This window comes from Streptopelia decaocto (assembly GCF_964273445.1).
Source record: "Streptopelia decaocto genome assembly, chromosome: 4".
In the NCBI taxonomy this organism is placed as follows: domain Eukaryota; kingdom Metazoa; phylum Chordata; class Aves; order Columbiformes; family Columbidae; genus Streptopelia; species Streptopelia decaocto.
In genome coordinates, this window is record NC_138658.1 from 77,923,416 (window position 1) to 77,939,752 (window position 16,337).

The 16,337-nt window shown below is 62.6% G+C and overlaps 2 protein-coding genes across 5 annotated transcripts; one reads left to right on the forward strand and one right to left on the reverse strand.

Annotated features, from left to right (window-relative positions):
• Positions 1-1,502: 1,502 nt before the first annotated feature.
• Positions 1,503-7,092, forward strand: TEX261 (testis expressed 261). The gene is made up of 6 exons (XM_082051134.1): positions 1,503-1,672; positions 2,509-2,588; positions 2,918-3,071; positions 4,504-4,571; positions 5,577-5,679; positions 6,307-7,092. The coding sequence occupies exons 1-6, from the start codon at positions 1,603-1,605 to the stop codon at positions 6,420-6,422; spliced, it is 591 nt and encodes a 196-aa protein (XP_081907260.1). The 5' UTR covers positions 1,503-1,602; the 3' UTR covers positions 6,423-7,092.
• A 2,406-nt stretch (positions 7,093-9,498) lies between these two features.
• On the reverse strand, positions 9,499-16,273 carry LOC309438575 (uncharacterized protein). 4 transcript variants are annotated; one of them, XM_082050164.1, is made up of 16 exons: positions 16,186-16,273; positions 15,935-16,008; positions 15,684-15,747; positions 15,382-15,476; positions 15,113-15,248; positions 14,404-14,501; positions 14,087-14,168; positions 13,283-13,407; positions 12,459-12,573; positions 12,267-12,384; positions 11,733-11,782; positions 11,262-11,371; positions 11,098-11,139; positions 10,838-10,985; positions 10,197-10,632; positions 9,499-9,628 (listed from the first exon to the last, which is right to left on the reverse strand). In XM_082050164.1, exons 1-15 carry the CDS (start codon positions 16,220-16,222, stop codon positions 10,496-10,498), a joined length of 1,431 nt encoding a protein of 476 aa, XP_081906290.1. In that variant the 5' UTR covers positions 16,223-16,273; the 3' UTR covers positions 9,499-9,628; positions 10,197-10,495. The 4 variants fall into 4 exon arrangements, with proteins under 4 accessions (XP_081906290.1, XP_081906292.1, XP_081906291.1 ...); XM_082050166.1 differs by lacking the exon at positions 10,838-10,985 and having other exon boundaries at positions 9,611-9,628; positions 10,500-10,632; XM_082050165.1 differs by lacking the exons at positions 9,499-9,628; positions 10,838-10,985 and having other exon boundaries at positions 10,433-10,632.
• Positions 16,274-16,337: the final 64 nt, after the last annotated feature.

The window sequence follows — 16,337 nt, forward strand, 5'->3', positions numbered from 1 at the left end:
GCTGGGGTCCCAGCACAGGGTCCCTGGGTAGGTGTAGGGGTCCCTATATGGATGGAGGGTCCCTATATGGGGTGCCTGGCGTCCCCACGTCCCTTTTGCGTCCAAATAGCGGTTGTGGGGTCCCTATAGGGGTTGCAGGGTCCCTATGGGGGTGCAAGGGCTCCTATACAGGTGAATGGAGAATCTATATGTGTGCTGGGGTCCCCATGTGAGCTGCAGTGAGGGCCCTATATGGGTGCGGGGTCCCTATACATCATCAGGGGTCCCTATACATTGTCAGGGTTCCCTATGGGTGCAGAGGGGTCCCTATGGGTTCTGGGGGGGCTGTAGGGCTGGACACAGCGTCCCCATATAGGTGCAGGGGTTCACATGAAGAGGGGTTCTATGTGATTTTGGGGTTCCCTATACAGGCTTGGGGGCTTCCTTGTACAGTTTGGGGGGTGCCCATGCAGTTTGGGGTCCCTGTACGGTTTGGGGGGGTCTCTGTGCGGTTTGGGGGTCTCTGCGGAGTTTTGGGGTGTCCCTGTACTGTTTGGGGTCCCCATATGGCTGGGGGGGGTCCTGCGTGGTTGAGGGCCCCTGTGTGGTTTTGGGGTGTCCCTGTGCACTCTGGGGGTCCCTGTATGGTTTGGGGTGTCCCTGTGCAGTATGGGGGTGTCCTTGTATGGTTCAGAGTCCTGTACAGTTTGGAGGGGTCCCATACGGTTTGGGGGTGTCCATGTGCATTTTGGGGTCCCCTCGAAGTTCAGGGTCCCTGCACAATGGGAGGGGGGGGCTGTGCGTTTTGGGGTCTCTGTACAATTTGGGGAGTCTCCGTGTGTCTTGGGGTGCCCCTGCTTTTATGAGTCCCTGTACAATTTCGGGGGTCCCTCTGCAGTTAGGGGTCCCTCTACAATTTTGGGGCTCCCTTTACAACTTTGGGGGTCCCTGTTCATTTCGGGGTCCGTGTACAATTTTGGGGGTCCCAGTGTGTTTCGGGGCACCCACGTGGTTTGGGGTCCCTGTACAATTTTGGGGGTGCCAGTGTGTTTTGGGGCTGTCACCCACAGTTCAAGGTCCCTGCAGAATTTTGGGGTCCCTGTGTGTTTCGAGGTCCTTGTACAATTTTGGGGGTCCCTGTACAATTTTGGGGCTCCCTGTACAACTTTGGGGGTCCCTGTACGACTTTTTGTGTCCCTCTGCGTTTCGGAGCGCCCCTTCTGTTGGTGTCCCCGTACAATTTTGGGGGTTCCTGTACAATTTTGGGGTCCCCGTGCGTTTCGGGGTCCTCCTGTGGTTCAGTGTCCCTGTACAACTTTAGGGGTCCCTGTACGACATTTTGTGTCCCTCTGTTTTTCGGGGAACCCCTTCTGTTTGGTGTCGCTGTACAATTTCGGGGTCCCTGCGCCTTTCGGGGTGGCCCCGCCGTTGGCCGCCGCCACCGCAGCAGGAGCCCTCCCGGCCTGCAGGGGTCGCTGTGGCGGCGCTGGCGGCGGCCAGGCCGGGCCGGGCCGTGTCTCTCTTGTTCCGGCGCCGCGTGTTCAGCGCCGCGGCCGCAGCGGGAGCGGGACCCGGAGCCGGAGCGGCGGGACCCGGAGCGGCGGGACCCGGCCCGGCCCCGCCATGTGGTTCATCTACGTCCTGAGCTGGCTGTCCCTGCTCATCCAGGTGGCTTTTGTCACCCTGGCCATCGGTGAGCCCGCCGCCGGGGGGGCGGGACCCGCGGGGGGTAGGCCCGGCTGCAGGCCCGGCCCCGGCCTGTCGCGACATGTCGTGTGTGGATCAGGGAAGGAGGCGGCCTGGGCTCCTGCTGGGACGGGGCTCGGGGCCTGCGCGGGGTGTCCCGGGGCCCCTGGCTGCTCCTCGGGTCGCCCCGGAGGCCTCTGAGGCCCCAGAGTTTGGGGGGGTCCCGTGGGTGCCCCGGCGATTGGGGGTGTCCCATGGGTGCCCATCAGGCTACTGAGGTCCTGGGGGTGCCCCAGGGTTTGAGGGGGTCCTGTGGGTTTCTCGCTGACTGGGGGGGTCTTATGGGTGCCCACTGGGCCCCTGCGATCCTGGGAGTACCTCAGAGTTTGGGGGGGGTCCTATGGGTACCTCAGCCATGTGGGCGGCTCCACTGGGTGCCCACAAGCCCCCTGAGGTCCTGTGGGTGCCCCAGAGTTTGGGAGAGCCCTGGGGGTGCCCCAGTGACTGGGGGTGTCCCATGGGTGCCCACCAAGCCCCTGAGGCCTCGTGGGTGCCCCAGACTTTGGGGGAGCCCTGTGGGTGTCCCAGCCGTTGTGGGGGGTCCCATGGGTGCCCACCAGGCCCCTGAGGTCCCATGGAAGACACAGAATTTGGGGGAGTCCCGTGGGTGCCCACCAGGGATTTGGGGTCTCTGGGTGTCCCCGAGGTCCCGTGGCTGCCCCAGAGAGTTGTGGGGCGGGGGGGTCACCCAGCCCCATGGCCCCTCCCGCTCTGGCTGAGCACAGACCCCATGGCGGTGCCGGCGTTTGTCGCCGTGGGGCTGAGCGGACGTTTCTCCCACAGCGGCCGGGCTGTACTACCTGGCGGAGCTGATCGAGGAGTACACGGTTGTCACCAGGAGGATCATCAAATACATGATCTGGGTAAGTCCCTGGGCTCGCTCAAAATTCCCCCCCCAGGGCTGGCAGAGTGGCCGTGACATGGGACATCGGCTCTGGACCAGGGGACGAGCGCTCCTGTTCCCCCAGCTCAAGGAGGGCGGTTGGCTTCGGTCAGCACCTCGCTTCACTAGGGACCTGGTGACACCTCCACCCCTGCCTGGGGAAACTGAGGCACGGGAGCCGCAGCGGGAGGGCGGGATTCCTGTTTGGGGTGTTTCCGAGGGGCCGGTGCTGGGTGGGAGGTGGGGGGATGCAGAGGATTCCTGCCCGTGCTGCCGCCCGCCCCAGTTCAGCCCGGTTCTCTCTTCCAGTTCTCCTCGGCCGTGCTGGTCGGTCTCTACCTCTTCGAGCACTTTCCCGGTTTCATGGTGGGCGTGGGGCTCTTCACCAACCTGGTTTACTTCGGTTTGCTCCAGACCTTCCCCTTCATCGTCCTCACCTCCTCCAACTTCATCCTGTCCTGCGGTGAGCGGGGGGGCGGGAAGGGCGGAAAACCTCGCGTCCCCCTCCCCGCGTGGGCTCTGGGCGGCGGGAGAGCTTCGGGTGTTGCAGTTGCAGCCTCTGTGGCTTTCAGGAGGACTTTGAGCTTTGGGTGTTACCTTTTAATGGGTGTGGGAAGCGCCGGTTTCCCTGGGCTCCCCTGGTTCACCCTCCATCCAGTTCCGCTCCAAAATCACTTGGGAAATGATATTTGGGCTGTTTCAGGTGTTCACTGGTTGTGGTGAAGAGCAGGAGGGATTTGCCACAAACTAAAAAACCCTGTGTGTAATTCCAGCCTGACACTGCGCATGTCATCGTGTGCATCCGATGTTTAGCGAAAGAAAAGCTTTGAGACAAACGCCCGCAATTAATATAGAAATTAATCGGGCTTGCTGGAGAAAGTCGGGTTAGAAAAGTGCATTGCTGAGTTTAAACTGGGGATTTTTATTTCTTTATTTTTTCTTTATATTTTAATCCCCGTTTGCGCCTTTCCTGTGGCGTTTGCCGGGCTCATCCGTGGCCGCGCAGCCCAGCGCAAGCGGGGCTGATGGCCCAAATAATGTGGGTTTTGGTCAAGTGTTTTTGTCGCGCTGCAATTCGCCGAATCTCCCGCACGTCTCGGTGTCCTGTGCGCAGGTCCCTGCACATCCTGCTCCCGGTGATTGGTACTGACACCTTAAGCAGCGAACAGGCAAAGTTTCCTCGTTCTGGAGCTCTAATGCATATTTCAGGGCGCTGTCTGTATGACAGAAATACCTTTGCTCCTTGGAGCGTTCGGGCAGGCGGGATTTTATACAAAAACATGAAAATGGGGTGTAGCTGGTAGACGGGGAGCTGTGTTTTCCGGCTGAGCTGGGCGCTCATCTGGATTTCCAGTGACGTTTTTGGGCTGGAGGGGCCGATAAAGCCGCGTTTTGTGTCAGCGCTGTCTCCTGCTGCCTCGGCATCTCAAATCAAAGGTGTAAGAAGCTCAAATTCCTGCTTCTTAAGAGCAAAACGGTGTTTTTTGCCGCCCAGGACGGTGTTAACGCCGCCATCCGGCCGCGTTTCAGCCTAGCTTGGTTTGCAGATGGAAAAGGAGCTTCCCCGCGCAGCAGCTCTGGGGAGCACGAGGGGGGTTTGCTGCTTCTCTGGTGTCACCAGCAGGAGCGGGTGTCACCCTGGGCGCGCCGTGGGGACACCAGAGGGGCCAGGGACACACCGGGGAGGATCAAACCAGTGCCCGGCCGGGGGGTCCTGCCCGCTCGCACCTTTTCTTACTAAATAACTGAAACTATTTGATCAGCGGTGATGTGGTTGCGAGCGGCGGGGAAGGGGCTGCTCCTTGCGGGGCGGGGGTCCCCTCCGGGGCTCTCAGAACCCGACGAGGGGCTTCTTCCCGGGCTGGCTACTGACCTTCCATGTTCTCTCTTGGCAGTGCTGGTTATATTCAACCACTACTTGGCGTTCCAGTACTTCGCCGAGGAATATTACGTGTTCTCCGAGGTGAGGGAGCGCTGGGAAGGTGTCGAGCCGCGTTCTGCCAGCCCGCGGGGAGCTGCTGGGGGGAAGGGGACAAGCAAAATCGCATTTCAAGACGCACTGAGGATATTTTTCACAGCTGCGGGTTCTTTTCTCTGGTGTGGAGCAGTGTGGAGAAATACAGAATCTGAAGCACAGATTTTATTTTCTGAACTACCGAAAACTAGACGCTAATATTACTTTGGCTGTTTTACGAGCAAACCACAAATCACTTCCCTTTTGGCATAATTGCTCCTCGTTCTTTCTATGTCCCTCTCTCCTGTGTCACCATCCTCGTGCCCACTGAGGGTCCTGGGTCACAAAGGGGCTCGTCTGAGCCCAACAGCAGCTGCTGCTTAGTGCAGATTTTAAAAGCAGAAAAACCCCACCCAGATAGAAACCCCAACTGCCTTTTAGTGCGATGTAGCACTTCTGTAGCAGTTTTGTGCCCCAGGAGGCCGCTCCAGCAGCGCAGCCCCGGGCAGCAGCCAGCCCACTCTTGCCTCTTCCTTTTAGTCCCCAGAAGGTGTAAAGAAGGTTTAATTAGTCGTAACGTCACAGCTAATTACCTGTTTGTTTAATTGTGCTTGTTAAAATCCAGGTTTTGGGGAGCTGTAAAGGTTTTTGGGCACCTCAGGCAGGAGCAAGGGCTTTCCCTGTGCTTCTGCAGGGCTCCTGGGGGAATTTTATCCCCTTTTCGGCTCTGCAGGTTGCTGCTGGCTCTATAGTCATATAAATAATGTAAACAGTGTGGCCAGCGGGCCCAGGGGTCGGGCTCTGCTCCCCAGGAACAAGCGCCAGGAGCAGAGGAAACGGCCTCAAGTTGCGCCAGGGGAGGTTGAGGTTGGATCTGGGAACAATTCTGTTTAAAACCCGTGGAGATGAGGTTCCTGGGGACATGGGACAGTGCCGGGGTGGGTTATGCTCGGACTCGATGAGCTTGAGGGGCTTTTCCAACCAAGCCGCTGGTGATTGTTGCTGTGCCCGCAGGTTCTCGCCTACTTCACGTTCTGCCTGTGGTTGATTCCGTTTGCGTTTTTCGTCTCGCTGTCGGCGGGTGAGAACGTGCTGCCCTCCACCGTGCAGCCCGGAGGTGAGCGCTGCGCCCCAAAAACCACGCGGGGAAAGGGGCTTTGTGGGGCGCGGGGGAGCTCGGCATTTGGGCTCACGGGAGCGCCCAGCTGCCTTCCAAAGCGCCTTAATCCTTCCAAATCATTAATGTACCGGAGCGGTTTATCTCCTGAACGTTGTCTAGATACCTGGAAAGCGTTCAAGGTCACACGTGGTCAAAATCAGCTCCATCAAAACCCATTTTGTTTCACAGCTCTGCAAAAGTGCAGTGACTTAAAAATAAGAGAACGGTAAGAGGCTCCTAGAGCAAAGAGATAAATAGTGTTCTCATGAAATGAGGTGGGAGTAGACAATTGGAAGATTTCCAAGACATACTATGCTAAAAAAAAAAGGAAGGTAACTATGAAGTAACTTTTTTGCACAATGTGAGTGTTAAGTTAAGCAGGAAAGGTCCATCGCACCTCTGTAAAGAGATGGACAAGTTACTGCCCGCTCTCCGCAGTGATTCCTTCGGATTTCCAACCTCTTGGTGGGAATTTCCACACACAACCTGTTACGAAAGTGTCACATTTCATGCAGACACCACGTCCCGGGGCTCCCGTGGCCGTTGACGAGTTTGTGTTTAATTATCGTTCCCTCCTCCCCGCAGACGACGTCGTCTCCAACTACTTCACCAAGGGGAAGCGCGGCAAGCGCTCCGGCATCCTCCTCATCTTCTCCTTCATCAAGGAGGCCATCCTGCCCAGCCGGCAGAAGATCTACTGAGCCCGGCGGCGCGGAGGGAGCGGGACAGACCCAAACTGTGCCGGGGGGCGTCCCCAACCCCCCCGGAACCTCCGCCATGGCTTCGGAAAGGATTTTACCCGGATCGTACAAACCGGGCAGCGACCGGAGGTGTTGGCAGCGCCGGACGGACGCACGGGGAGGGTTTGTGGCTTTACACGGATCCCCAGGACCGCGCCAGGAGGATTTTGGTTCCAGGCGAGCGCGGGGAGGGTCCGGTGACCCCGGTGCTGCCCCCTGGCCGAGAAGGCAGCAGGGGGGTGAAGCCGGAGCGTGCGCCCGGTGTGGTTTTGGGGGGACTGTTCCCTCGGCGCGGCCGCAGACGCGCCTGACGTTTCACTGCGGTTCACACAAAGCCATTCATTAAAAACAAACAAAAACAGTGTAAAAGCCAAGCTGTCCAGCTCCCGCGTGTTCCCGCCGGGAGGGCAGCGCGGGGAGCGGACCTGGCAGGACTGGCCGTTGCGTTCTCGTTGATTGGAATGTTGGAAATAGCCATTTTTGCCTGGTTTTGCTGGCGCGGCCGGGATGCTGCCGCTGAGCGGGTCGCCTCAGCTTCCCTTGGTGTTCCCGCTGTTCCTAAAGAGATAAAAACAGATGGTTGTACTGAGGAGGGGCTGAACCCTTAGTTCTTATTCCTTGTAAGCATAAAACCCCTTTTTCTCCCCCTTTTTGCTTTGTCGTTGGTCACCTTCACCCAGAACCAGATCTCCGGTGTGAGCCGGCGCGGGGCCGTCCTGGCTTGGCTGCGCCATTTCCCGCTTCAGGGAGGTTCTTTGAGGGATTTCTGAGGAAAAGGGCTGGTTTTTCTCTCCAGTGGGTTCCGCTGGGCAAAGCTGGGGCGCCGCAGCCCTCCCTGCGCCGGGGCTCGCTCAGCACCTCCAGACACCCGCCTGTGCGGCTGCTGGTCCAACAGGAGCGCGGGTGCTGTGCCAGCGCTGCTCCTCTGACACCCCCCGGGTTAATCCGCCGTGTGGCCGGAACCACGCGCGGCGCCGTCCGAGCGCTCGGTGCCCGCGTCGCATGAGGAATTCGCTCTGTGATGATTTTGTATGGTTTTAGAGCAATAGCAGAGGGGGAGAGGGCAGCACCGGTGTGTCGCGGGGAGACGTGAATCGCGCCAGGGCTCGGTGGGAGGGTGATATTTTGAGGTGTATATTTTCAAGCTTATATTTTCAGGTTTATATTTTCAGGCCAAAGCTCTTGGTTATAGAGGACTCGGAGAAATGAAGCTCCTGGCAAAGCTGCTCCTGCTTCGAGGCCACAGGGTGTGGGGCACAGGGCTGTATCCCTGCCCTGGGACACGCCAGGTGCTTTTGCTCCCTGAAGGTTTCAGGTTGATGAAATTCAGGCTGAAAAATCATATTTGCAGGCGCGGAGGAGGGAGGTGGCGGTGGGGGTGGCGGGGGAAGCTGGGGCTGCGTTCACAGCTCTGTCCAAACCCTTCGCAGTTTCCATCACCTCAGGCACAGCCAGATGGGCTGGAGTGGGATCTGAGAAACCCCTCCGGGCTGGGGCTGCGTGAGGTGCTGAGCGTGGGTTTGGGTTTCATCTCATCCCGTCGAACGTGGTGCGGGAGGATGGAGAAACCCCTGAGAAACAGCCCCGGGATGCTGAACCCGCCCGGCTGGGCTGGGAGACGAGAGGAAACTGCCTCAAGTTGCGCCAGGGGAGGTTGAGGTTGGATGTGGGAACAATTTCTTCCCCAAAGGGCTGTGGGGCATTGAACAGGCTGCCCAGGGCAGTGCTGGAGTCACCATCCCTGGAGGGCTGGACAGACGGACATGAGGTTCTCAGGACATGGGGCAGGGACAGGGCTGGGGGAACGGGTGGACTGGATGAGCTTGAGGGGCTTTTCCAACCAAAATGATTCTGTGACTCTATAAGCAGAGAGATTTGGGGCCGACTCCTGGAAACCCCCCCTGGCGAGAGCCCAGTTTGGGTGCAAACCCCGTTCCCTGCCCTGAACCCGGGAAACCTGCCCAGTACAAAATAACAAAAGCTCTCCTTATTCCCAGCAATGAGGCGAGGGCTCTCCAAATAAGCCCCAGCTTAAACCTAAGTGTGAATTACTGCTCGGATTAAGTATTTAAGAGTCACGTATATTAATATGCAGCTGCTGGTGGCTCCAGCAGCTCGGGGACGGTGCTGGTGGCTCGGGGACGGTGCTGGTGGCTCGGGGTCGGTGCTGGTGGCTCGGGGACGGTGCAGCCGGCGCGATGTGGCTTTGCCATCCCGCGGGGGCAGAGCCGGGATTGATTTTCATGGGTGTTTGGAGGGTGTAATCAGGGGAGAGAATGCGCTCGATCCGGCGCGGGCGGCGGCAAAGGGCAGGCGGCCGGGGAATAACCGCGGCATTTCCCACCGGCGCCGAGCGGGGATGGAAATGCCAGGATCGCCCCGAAAGCCGAGCGCGGGGGCAGCGCGGCTTTGGGCAGCGCTGGCTCCGGCCTCCCCGGGCGCTCCCAGCTGCTCCCAGTGGCTCTCGCTGCCTTTCCCAGTCGCAGGAACGTGCTGGGACGCACTGACATTCACTCGCCAGCAGCCTCTCCGTGTCTCCTTTCCGCACGGCAGCCACCGCGTGTCTGGAGAATCGAAGGCAGCGCTGAGAAACGCTCAGAGATGAGAAAGAGGAGCTCCGGGCCTTAAATATTTCAGTGGGAGCCGTCTGCGCCCTCCGCAAGGAGGAACAAAACGTGTTGAAACAGAAGCGGAGAGGAGGAGCGTTGGAACACGGGGACCTGTCCCTTGTCCTTGCCCCGGTGCCACCGTCGCAGGTTTTCTGACACCTCCTTGCTCCTTGGGCCGTTCGCTCTGCGCCCACATGACTCCTGAGTTACTGTGGAAGGGAGCCGGGCGCCTGGAGAAGGTGCAGAGATCCCACGCCCCCCGACTGTGTTTTTAATGGGGGAAGAAGGAACCGCGGGCGCTGGCTCCGGGGTTTGTGCGGCCCCAGCGGCGCGTTCAGCGCCCCAAGTTGTACAATTTGGGATAAAACCTGAACCGTACAATTGATCTGGGATAAAACGTGAGTTGTATGATTTATCCGTGATAAAACCTGGGTTGTACAACTTATCTGTGATAAAACCAGCCCTGGAGGAGAAGGGAACGGCCCCCGTGGATTCCGCAGCTGGGGCCGGGGTGAGGATGCTCGAGTTTGAGCTCCTGCACATGACGAGGTGGCCACGCTGGAGAAACCACAATTAAATCAATGCTTTTTGTTGGGTTTTTTGGGGTTTAGAAGGAAGAGCCGGGGCTTGGAAACTCCTCGGGATGGAGGGGTTGGTGTGGCAGGGGCTGGGAGCAGCAAAGCTGCCTCTGAACCCCAAATCCCAGCAGTGCTGGCCCCCAGTACATCCCAGTACATCCCAGTACATCCCAGTACAGCGGTGCTGACCCCCTGTCTCCCAGTACATCCCAGTATGGCCACTAGTGTTGGCTGGTGAGTTTGCGGCTCAGCTGTACGACACTGTTCCCTTTGGGAAGATGTCCAACAACCCCCAGAATGTCCCCATGTCAAGGGGGTTCCTGTCCCTGGGTGGGGAACAGCCCCACACGAGTGTCACCGTGGGGGTCCCCAACTGCACCCCTGGGGTTCCACCCCCCCAGTGCCACCGGTTGGGGCTCAGAGCTTTCCCGGGGGCTGCAGGGCTGTGACAGCCCCGACGGGACCGTGCGGGGACAGGGGACACCGCAGCTGATCCTGCCCTGACACAAGTCCCCGTCCCTTTGTTTCGGGGTCTGAGCACCATTTACCTCCTGAAATGTGGGGACTCGAGACTGCAAAGGTGACGGGGACACCAGTGTCCCCCTGGCAGCAGGCAGGTGGTGTGTGATGTGTGTCCCTGCCCAGCTGCCGGGCACCCAAGGGTGACAGCGTGGGTGTCCCGCTCTGGTGCCACCAGCCCTGTCCCGCTGCCACCCCCTCGCCCGCAGATGTGGTGACATGCAGGGACCTGGTGCCACCTGCTTTAATGAAAGTACAAGAGGGTGTGAAGTGCTGGAGATCCAGGGGCAGAGCTGGCAGAGACTGTCCCCATGTCCCCTCCTTGTCCCTACCCCGGCTCCCCCCTGTCCCCAGCCCGGCAGGCGAGGGGACGCGTCCTGGGGAGGCCGCCGGTCACCCGGGCTCTGAAGGGGGTGTCCCTGTCCCCACTCCCCGGCGATGGGACCGTGCTGATGTCCTTGCCCTCTGCGGAGAGACCGACAGGAGTGGGGTGAGGACCCTGTGTCATCGCCCGGCAGCTTGTCACCGGGCAGGGTGACAGAGGGACCGAGAGCACCAGTGGGGCTCATGGTGGGACACATGGGTGTCACCTCCATGCCTGGTGACAGTCTCGCTCCGGGGGGTTGTCACCCACCCCCGCACGCCCTCCCCGCCAAGCCCGGCTCCGTACCAGGATGGGGCCCGTGCTGGGACCCCGGGGGGCTCCGGGGGGGCGCCCCATGTGCCGCCCGGCGCCGCAGGCTGTTCTCCAGCCGCTGCCCCCCCCGCCGCACGCTGCTCTGTCGCCCGCCGCGTCCCCTGCCCGTCCTCATGGCCCCCTGGGGACAGCGCACACACCCCCAGGCTGGGGGGCACGTCCCAGCCGCGCCAGCCCCACGCGGGGACAGTGGCACCCAGCCCGGTGTCCCCCCTGGGGACAGGGCAGCTCACCAGGATGCTCTGCAGCTCCAGCACCGCGCTGCGCCGCGCCTCCTGCGCAGGGGACAGGGACGGGGATGTCACACTCCCTGGGGATGTCACTGTCCCCCAGTCCCCCCCAGGCTCCCTGGGGACATTCCCCATGGGACGGGGTGACCGGACCCCTCCCTGCGCACCTGGCGCGGGGACACCCGCTCCTTGGCGGGTCGCAGGACCACACCGGCCCTGATCCGCTGCATCATCTCCTGCACCGCCCGGGCTCTGGCATCGTCACCTCCGGCCCTGCCTGGGGGGACACGGAGCTGAGACCCCACACTCGTGTCAGGGGGGGCAGCTGCCACCTCCCTGCAGCACATTTCCCAGTGTCACCCCTGTCCCAGTGTCACCCCCCAGGGTTCATCTCCCACCCGTCTGGGGACCGTCACCAGGCAGGACAGGGGAAAGGAAGGGGGGACTGGCAGGGTGCCCCCCCACCCCCAACGGGACCTCAGAGTGACACTTTGGGGTGGTGGGAGATGCCTGAACCAGTGCGATGTGGACAACCCCCCCACCCTGTCCCAGCCCCGTGTCACTGCCAGGGACCCCCCCATGGGACCAGGACCCCCCCACGGGACCAGGACCCCCGGGGTTCAGTGGGGGACACTCACTGCGCTGGGGGTTCGCCAGCCCCCTCCTCTGCCTGAGCGCCGAGAGCGGGCTGCAAGGGACAGGGGGTGAGAGCCGGCCCAGCCGCCCCCCCCAAAAAAAAGCCCAGGAGGTGCCCAGGGTGTCCCCACCTCCCTGACCCCCTGGCCTGGGGACAGCCTGGCATAGCTAGAGGACAGCATGGCATAGGCTGGGGGCAGATTTGCATGGCTTGGGGACAGCCTGGCATTTCTTGGGGACAGCCTGGAATGGGTTGGGGACAGTCTGGCATGGCTGGGGACAGCCTGGTGTGGCTGGGGACAGCCTGGAATTGGTTGGGGACAGCCTGGCATGGCTGGGGACAGCCTAGTGTGGCTGGGGACAGCCTGGTGTGGTTTGGGGACAGCATGGCATGGCTGGGGACAGGCTGGCGTGGCTGGGGACAGGCTGGCACAGCGCTCAAGGGCGGGGTTTGGGAGCAGAAGGGTTTGCCCCAAGCCCAGCCGATTTACTATGGCAGGGACAAGGTGACCGGGATGTCCACCGGTGTCACTTACTCCACGGGGACAGCGGGTGGTGGCAGTGGCGGTGGAGGCGGTGGCACCGGCACAGCCACCTCGTGGCTCTGGCTCTGCGGTGACGAGTCCTTGGCCACCTTCTTCCACAGCAGCATCACTGCAGGGGGACACGGTGACAGGGGCAGGTGTCCCCAGGGCTGGGGGTGTCCCGCTGGGGGGTGACAGCCCCACCTTCCTCCCGCAGCGCCCCCAGCCGCCCTTCGGCCTCCTCCAGCCTCTTCCTCAGCTCCAGCTTCTCCTCCTGCGCCGCCGCCAGCGCCGCGCGGGCCACATCCAGCTCCTGGCGCTGCGGGAGGGGACAGGGGCTGGGGACGGCCCAGGGACAGCGCTGGCACTGCCAGGGGCCCGCGGCTCCGCAGCCCCATGGACCGGCCACTTACGGCAAACCTGGAGTGGGTTTCAGGGGAGATTTGGCTGGGGGGTGCCAGCCCAGGGTGGGGGCTTAGCCCAATTCGGGGACTGAGAGGGGTGCTAGTCCAGCATGGGTGCTGGGTAGCCCAGAGTGGGTGCTATGGGGTGTTAGCCCAGTGTGGGACTGGGTAGCCCAGAGTGGGTGCTATGGGGTGCTAGCCCAGTATGGGAACTGGGTAGCCCATAGTGGGTGCTATGGGGTGCTAGCCCAGTGTGTGGATGGGGTAGCCCATAGTGGGTGCTATGGGGTGCTAGCCCAGTGTGGGGACTTGGTAGCCCCAGTGACAGAGGAAATTCATGGAAAAGCGAATGGGATGGGCACAGAGGGGCCCGATCCCGCCGGCAGCACCCAGGGGCAGCCACCGGCAGCACTGTGTCCCCTCTCTCTGTGTCACCCCCCTTGGGGACAGGTCCTGCCGGGTGTCCCGCAGCCCCAACACCCACCCCAGGGACCAGGAGGGGTGCCCGGAGCATCCTGGGCCTGTCGGCGTGGGATGAGGGTTTGCAGCAGAGTAACTGCCCCCCTGCTCTGCCACCCCCCGTGGGTGTCTGTCCCCCCCCGGCACCCACGGGTGACCCCGCACCTGCTGGGTGAAGGCTTCGGTGTGCAGGCGCAGGTCCTGCTCCAGCTCTGGCTGCTGCGTCGTGTCCCAGGAATCCTGGATGACAACCTGGGACACTGCTGGGGACAGTGGGGGCTCGGGGAGGGCTGGTGCCATTGCTGGGGTGGTGTGTCACCCGGGGACCGCGGCACAGGGGACACCTGCATCCCAGCAATCCCAGTGCCGCACCATTGCCGTGGCACCGGGGGCACTGGTGGCACTGGGGAGCTGCCAGCCGCTCCTCCAGCAGCTTGCCAGGGTGCAGTGACATGGGGACACGGCTGTGGGGACCCAGTGAGGGGGGGACAGGACCGTGGGGACACGGCGAGGGGGGGACACGGCCATGGGGACACAGGTGGGGACAGGACTGTGGGGATACAGCGAGGTGGGGACATGGCCATGGGGACACAGGTGGGGACAGGACCGTGGGGATACAGCGAGGTGGGGACATGGCCATGGGGACACAGGTGGGGACAGGACCGTGGGGACACAGCGAGGTGGGGACATGGCCATGGGGACACAGGTGGGGACACGGCCATGAGGACACAGCGAAGTGAGGACACAGCTGTGGGGACACAGTGAGGTGGGGACACGGCCATGGGGACACAGGTGGGGACACGGCCATGAGGACACAGCGAAGTGAGGACACAGCTGTGGGGACACAGTGAGGTGGGGACACGGCCATGGGGACACAGGTGAGGACAGGACCGTGGGGACACAGTGAGGTGGGGACACGGCCATGGGGACACAGTGAGGTGGGGACACGGCCATGGGGACCCAACTCACGTCTCCTGGAGGAGCCCAGTGGCCGCTGGCTGGTGGCCAGGGCTTCCTGCAGCTGCTGCCGCTGCCCCCGCTCCTGCTCCAGCTGCGGATGGATGGGACGCCCCCTCAGCTGGGGGGTCCCACTGTGCCACCCCCATTCCCCAGGACGTCAGGGACACAGCGAGGGGCTGTTTCCCCCAAAATCCTCTCCTGAGCTCAGCGAGGGGCTGCGGGGACGGGCAGGTGGTGGGGAAGGAGGGTGATGAAGGGGGACCCCGTGCTGTGCTGGGGGGGTCCTGTTCAGCTGGGGTGTCCCTGGGGGGTCCCGGGGGGGTAACCTGGTCCTGCAGGTCCTGGTTCTGCTTCCGGAGCTCCTGGACCTGGCTGGCGAGGCCGTCGCGCTGCTCCAGCAGCCCGGAGAGCTGCTGCTGCAGGTCTGAGGGCAACGGGGGGCGCGGGGTGAAAATGGGGGGATGGGGGGTGGGCATGGGGAGCGCAGCCCCCCCAGAGCTGGTCACTGGGGACACCCCACCCAGCTCATCCCTGTCCTGGCCGTGTCACTGGGGTCCCCGTTGGGTGCTGGTTCTCCAGGGTGGGTGACCCAGAGGGACATGGATGTGGCGATGGGGGGGGGATCAGGGAGTGACCCCCAGGTTGCTCAGCACCCTGATCCCTGCCCAAAGCTGCCCCAGCACCCCGCAAGGGACAGCGTCCCCTGAACGGGGGTGGCTGGGGACACCAAGGGGTTCACCCCCCACAGGGTATGTCCCCCAGACCCCCCGGTACCAACAGGAGCCTCAGGCTGCGAACGCGACCACAACTGGGAAAAGCGGATGGGAAAGGGAGAAGCGGGACTTTCATTTCACCTTTTTCGGTTTTAGAATCATTTTCTCCTTGTTTACCCAGAACAAGACCCAGGCACAGCCTAAAGCCGCAGGGCCAGGCTAAGCCGGGCTTAGGGGACACCGGGACCGGGCGGCTGGGCTGGGGCGGGAGCTTTGCCTCTGGCTTTGCTGGTTTTAGCTGGAGCCCCCCGGCCCAGCTCACCCTGGAGCTGCTGCCCGTAGTGCGGGTCGGGGTCCCCCTCGGGGGGCTGCTCCTGGGGGGGCTGCTCCTGGGGCAGGGCCGGGGGGGCCAGCGGGGCCAGGCTGAGCCGCTTCAGCTCCTGGTTCTCCTGCTTCACCTGGGGTGGGATGGAGACCCCCCCAGCACCGGGGTTTCCCCTGCACCCCCCGAGCGGGTGTGCTGGGGGGATGCAGCGGCTCCCTTGGACCCGCAGGGAGGGGCTGGGGGCTCTGGGGACGTTGCCCCCGTACCTGTGCGGCGTAGGCTTCGGCACGCTGCCGGCACGTCCTCTCCGTCTCAAACTCCGTCTCCAGAGCCGAGAGCTCGGCCAGCAGTACCTGGGATGCTGGTGGCACCGGGGGACACGCTCAGGGACCCCGGTGATGGGGGGTCCTGGCTGTCACCCCCACCGAGCCACCGCAGAGCCACCCCGGGCTGGGGACAGCACCTGGCTCTGCACCACAGCACGTCACCATCCCACTGTCCCTGTCACCGCCAGCGCCAGCCCCGAGTGTCCCCAAACAGGGTGACACCACAATGGGACAGGGCTCACCTTGCTCCAGCTCCAGCAGCCACTGCTCCGTGTCACCCACCTCCCGGCCGAGGGACAGGGGCTCCTGGGGGACAGACACATGTGGCACTGTCCTGGTGAGCCCTGCCAGCTGGGGACACTGTGACCGCGACACCGCGGTGTCACTGCGCACAGCCCTGGCTGGAGTGGGGACATGGGGGGACCAGCTCTTTGTCACCTCAGAGTTGCATGGGGAGGATGAATAAAAGAGAAAAGGAGGCTGTGGGTGGTACCTGCACCACGGCCGCCTCTTCTTCATCTTCACCTTCATCCTCCTCCTCCTCGCTGCCTCCCGACTCCACGATGGCTGCAGGGAGCCAAAACCATGACAGAATGTCACCCAGCTGTGCCCTCACTGGGTGTGGGGGACACTGGGGTGACACGGGGGGCTGGACAGTCCCTGGCACCACCAGCGTCCCCCGTTGAGCCAACCCCGTGGCACTGGGGTGGCTGGTTTGGGGGACGCGGGCTGGTTTCACCTTACCTGTGAGCTGCTCGGCGCTGTCCCCACCCCAGTCCATGGCACCAGCACCCTGAGCTCCTCAGGGACCCCGTCCCCGCCCCAGCACTCGCCTCGTCCCCGTCCCCGTCCCTGTCCCCGTCCTCGTCCCCGTCCCCGTCCCCGTCCTCCCCACC

What these genes read in the sequence shown, in the direction of transcription:
- TEX261 (XM_082051134.1), top strand. Translation starts at nt 1,603, where the DNA reads ATGTGGTTCATCTACGTCCTGAGCTGGCTGTCCCTGCTCATCCAGGTG. An exon ending in CAACTTCATCCTGTCCTGCG is followed by an intron (nt 3,072 to 4,503) that starts GTGAGCGGGGGG and finishes CTCTCTTGGCAG; the next exon opens with TGCTGGTTATATTCAACCAC. An exon ending in AATATTACGTGTTCTCCGAG is followed by an intron (nt 4,572 to 5,576) that starts GTGAGGGAGCGC and finishes CTGTGCCCGCAG; the next exon opens with GTTCTCGCCTACTTCACGTT.
- LOC309438575 (XM_082050164.1), bottom strand. Translation starts at nt 16,222, where the DNA reads ATGGACTGGGGTGGGGACAGCGCCGAGCAGCTCACAG. An exon ending in GCTGCTGGAGCTGGAGCAAG is followed by an intron (nt 15,477 to 15,683) that starts GTGAGCCCTGTC and finishes CGGTGCCACCAG; the next exon opens with CATCCCAGGTACTGCTGGCC. An exon ending in CCGAAGCCTACGCCGCACAG is followed by an intron (nt 15,249 to 15,381) that starts GTACGGGGGCAA and finishes ATCCCACCCCAG; the next exon opens with GTGAAGCAGGAGAACCAGGA.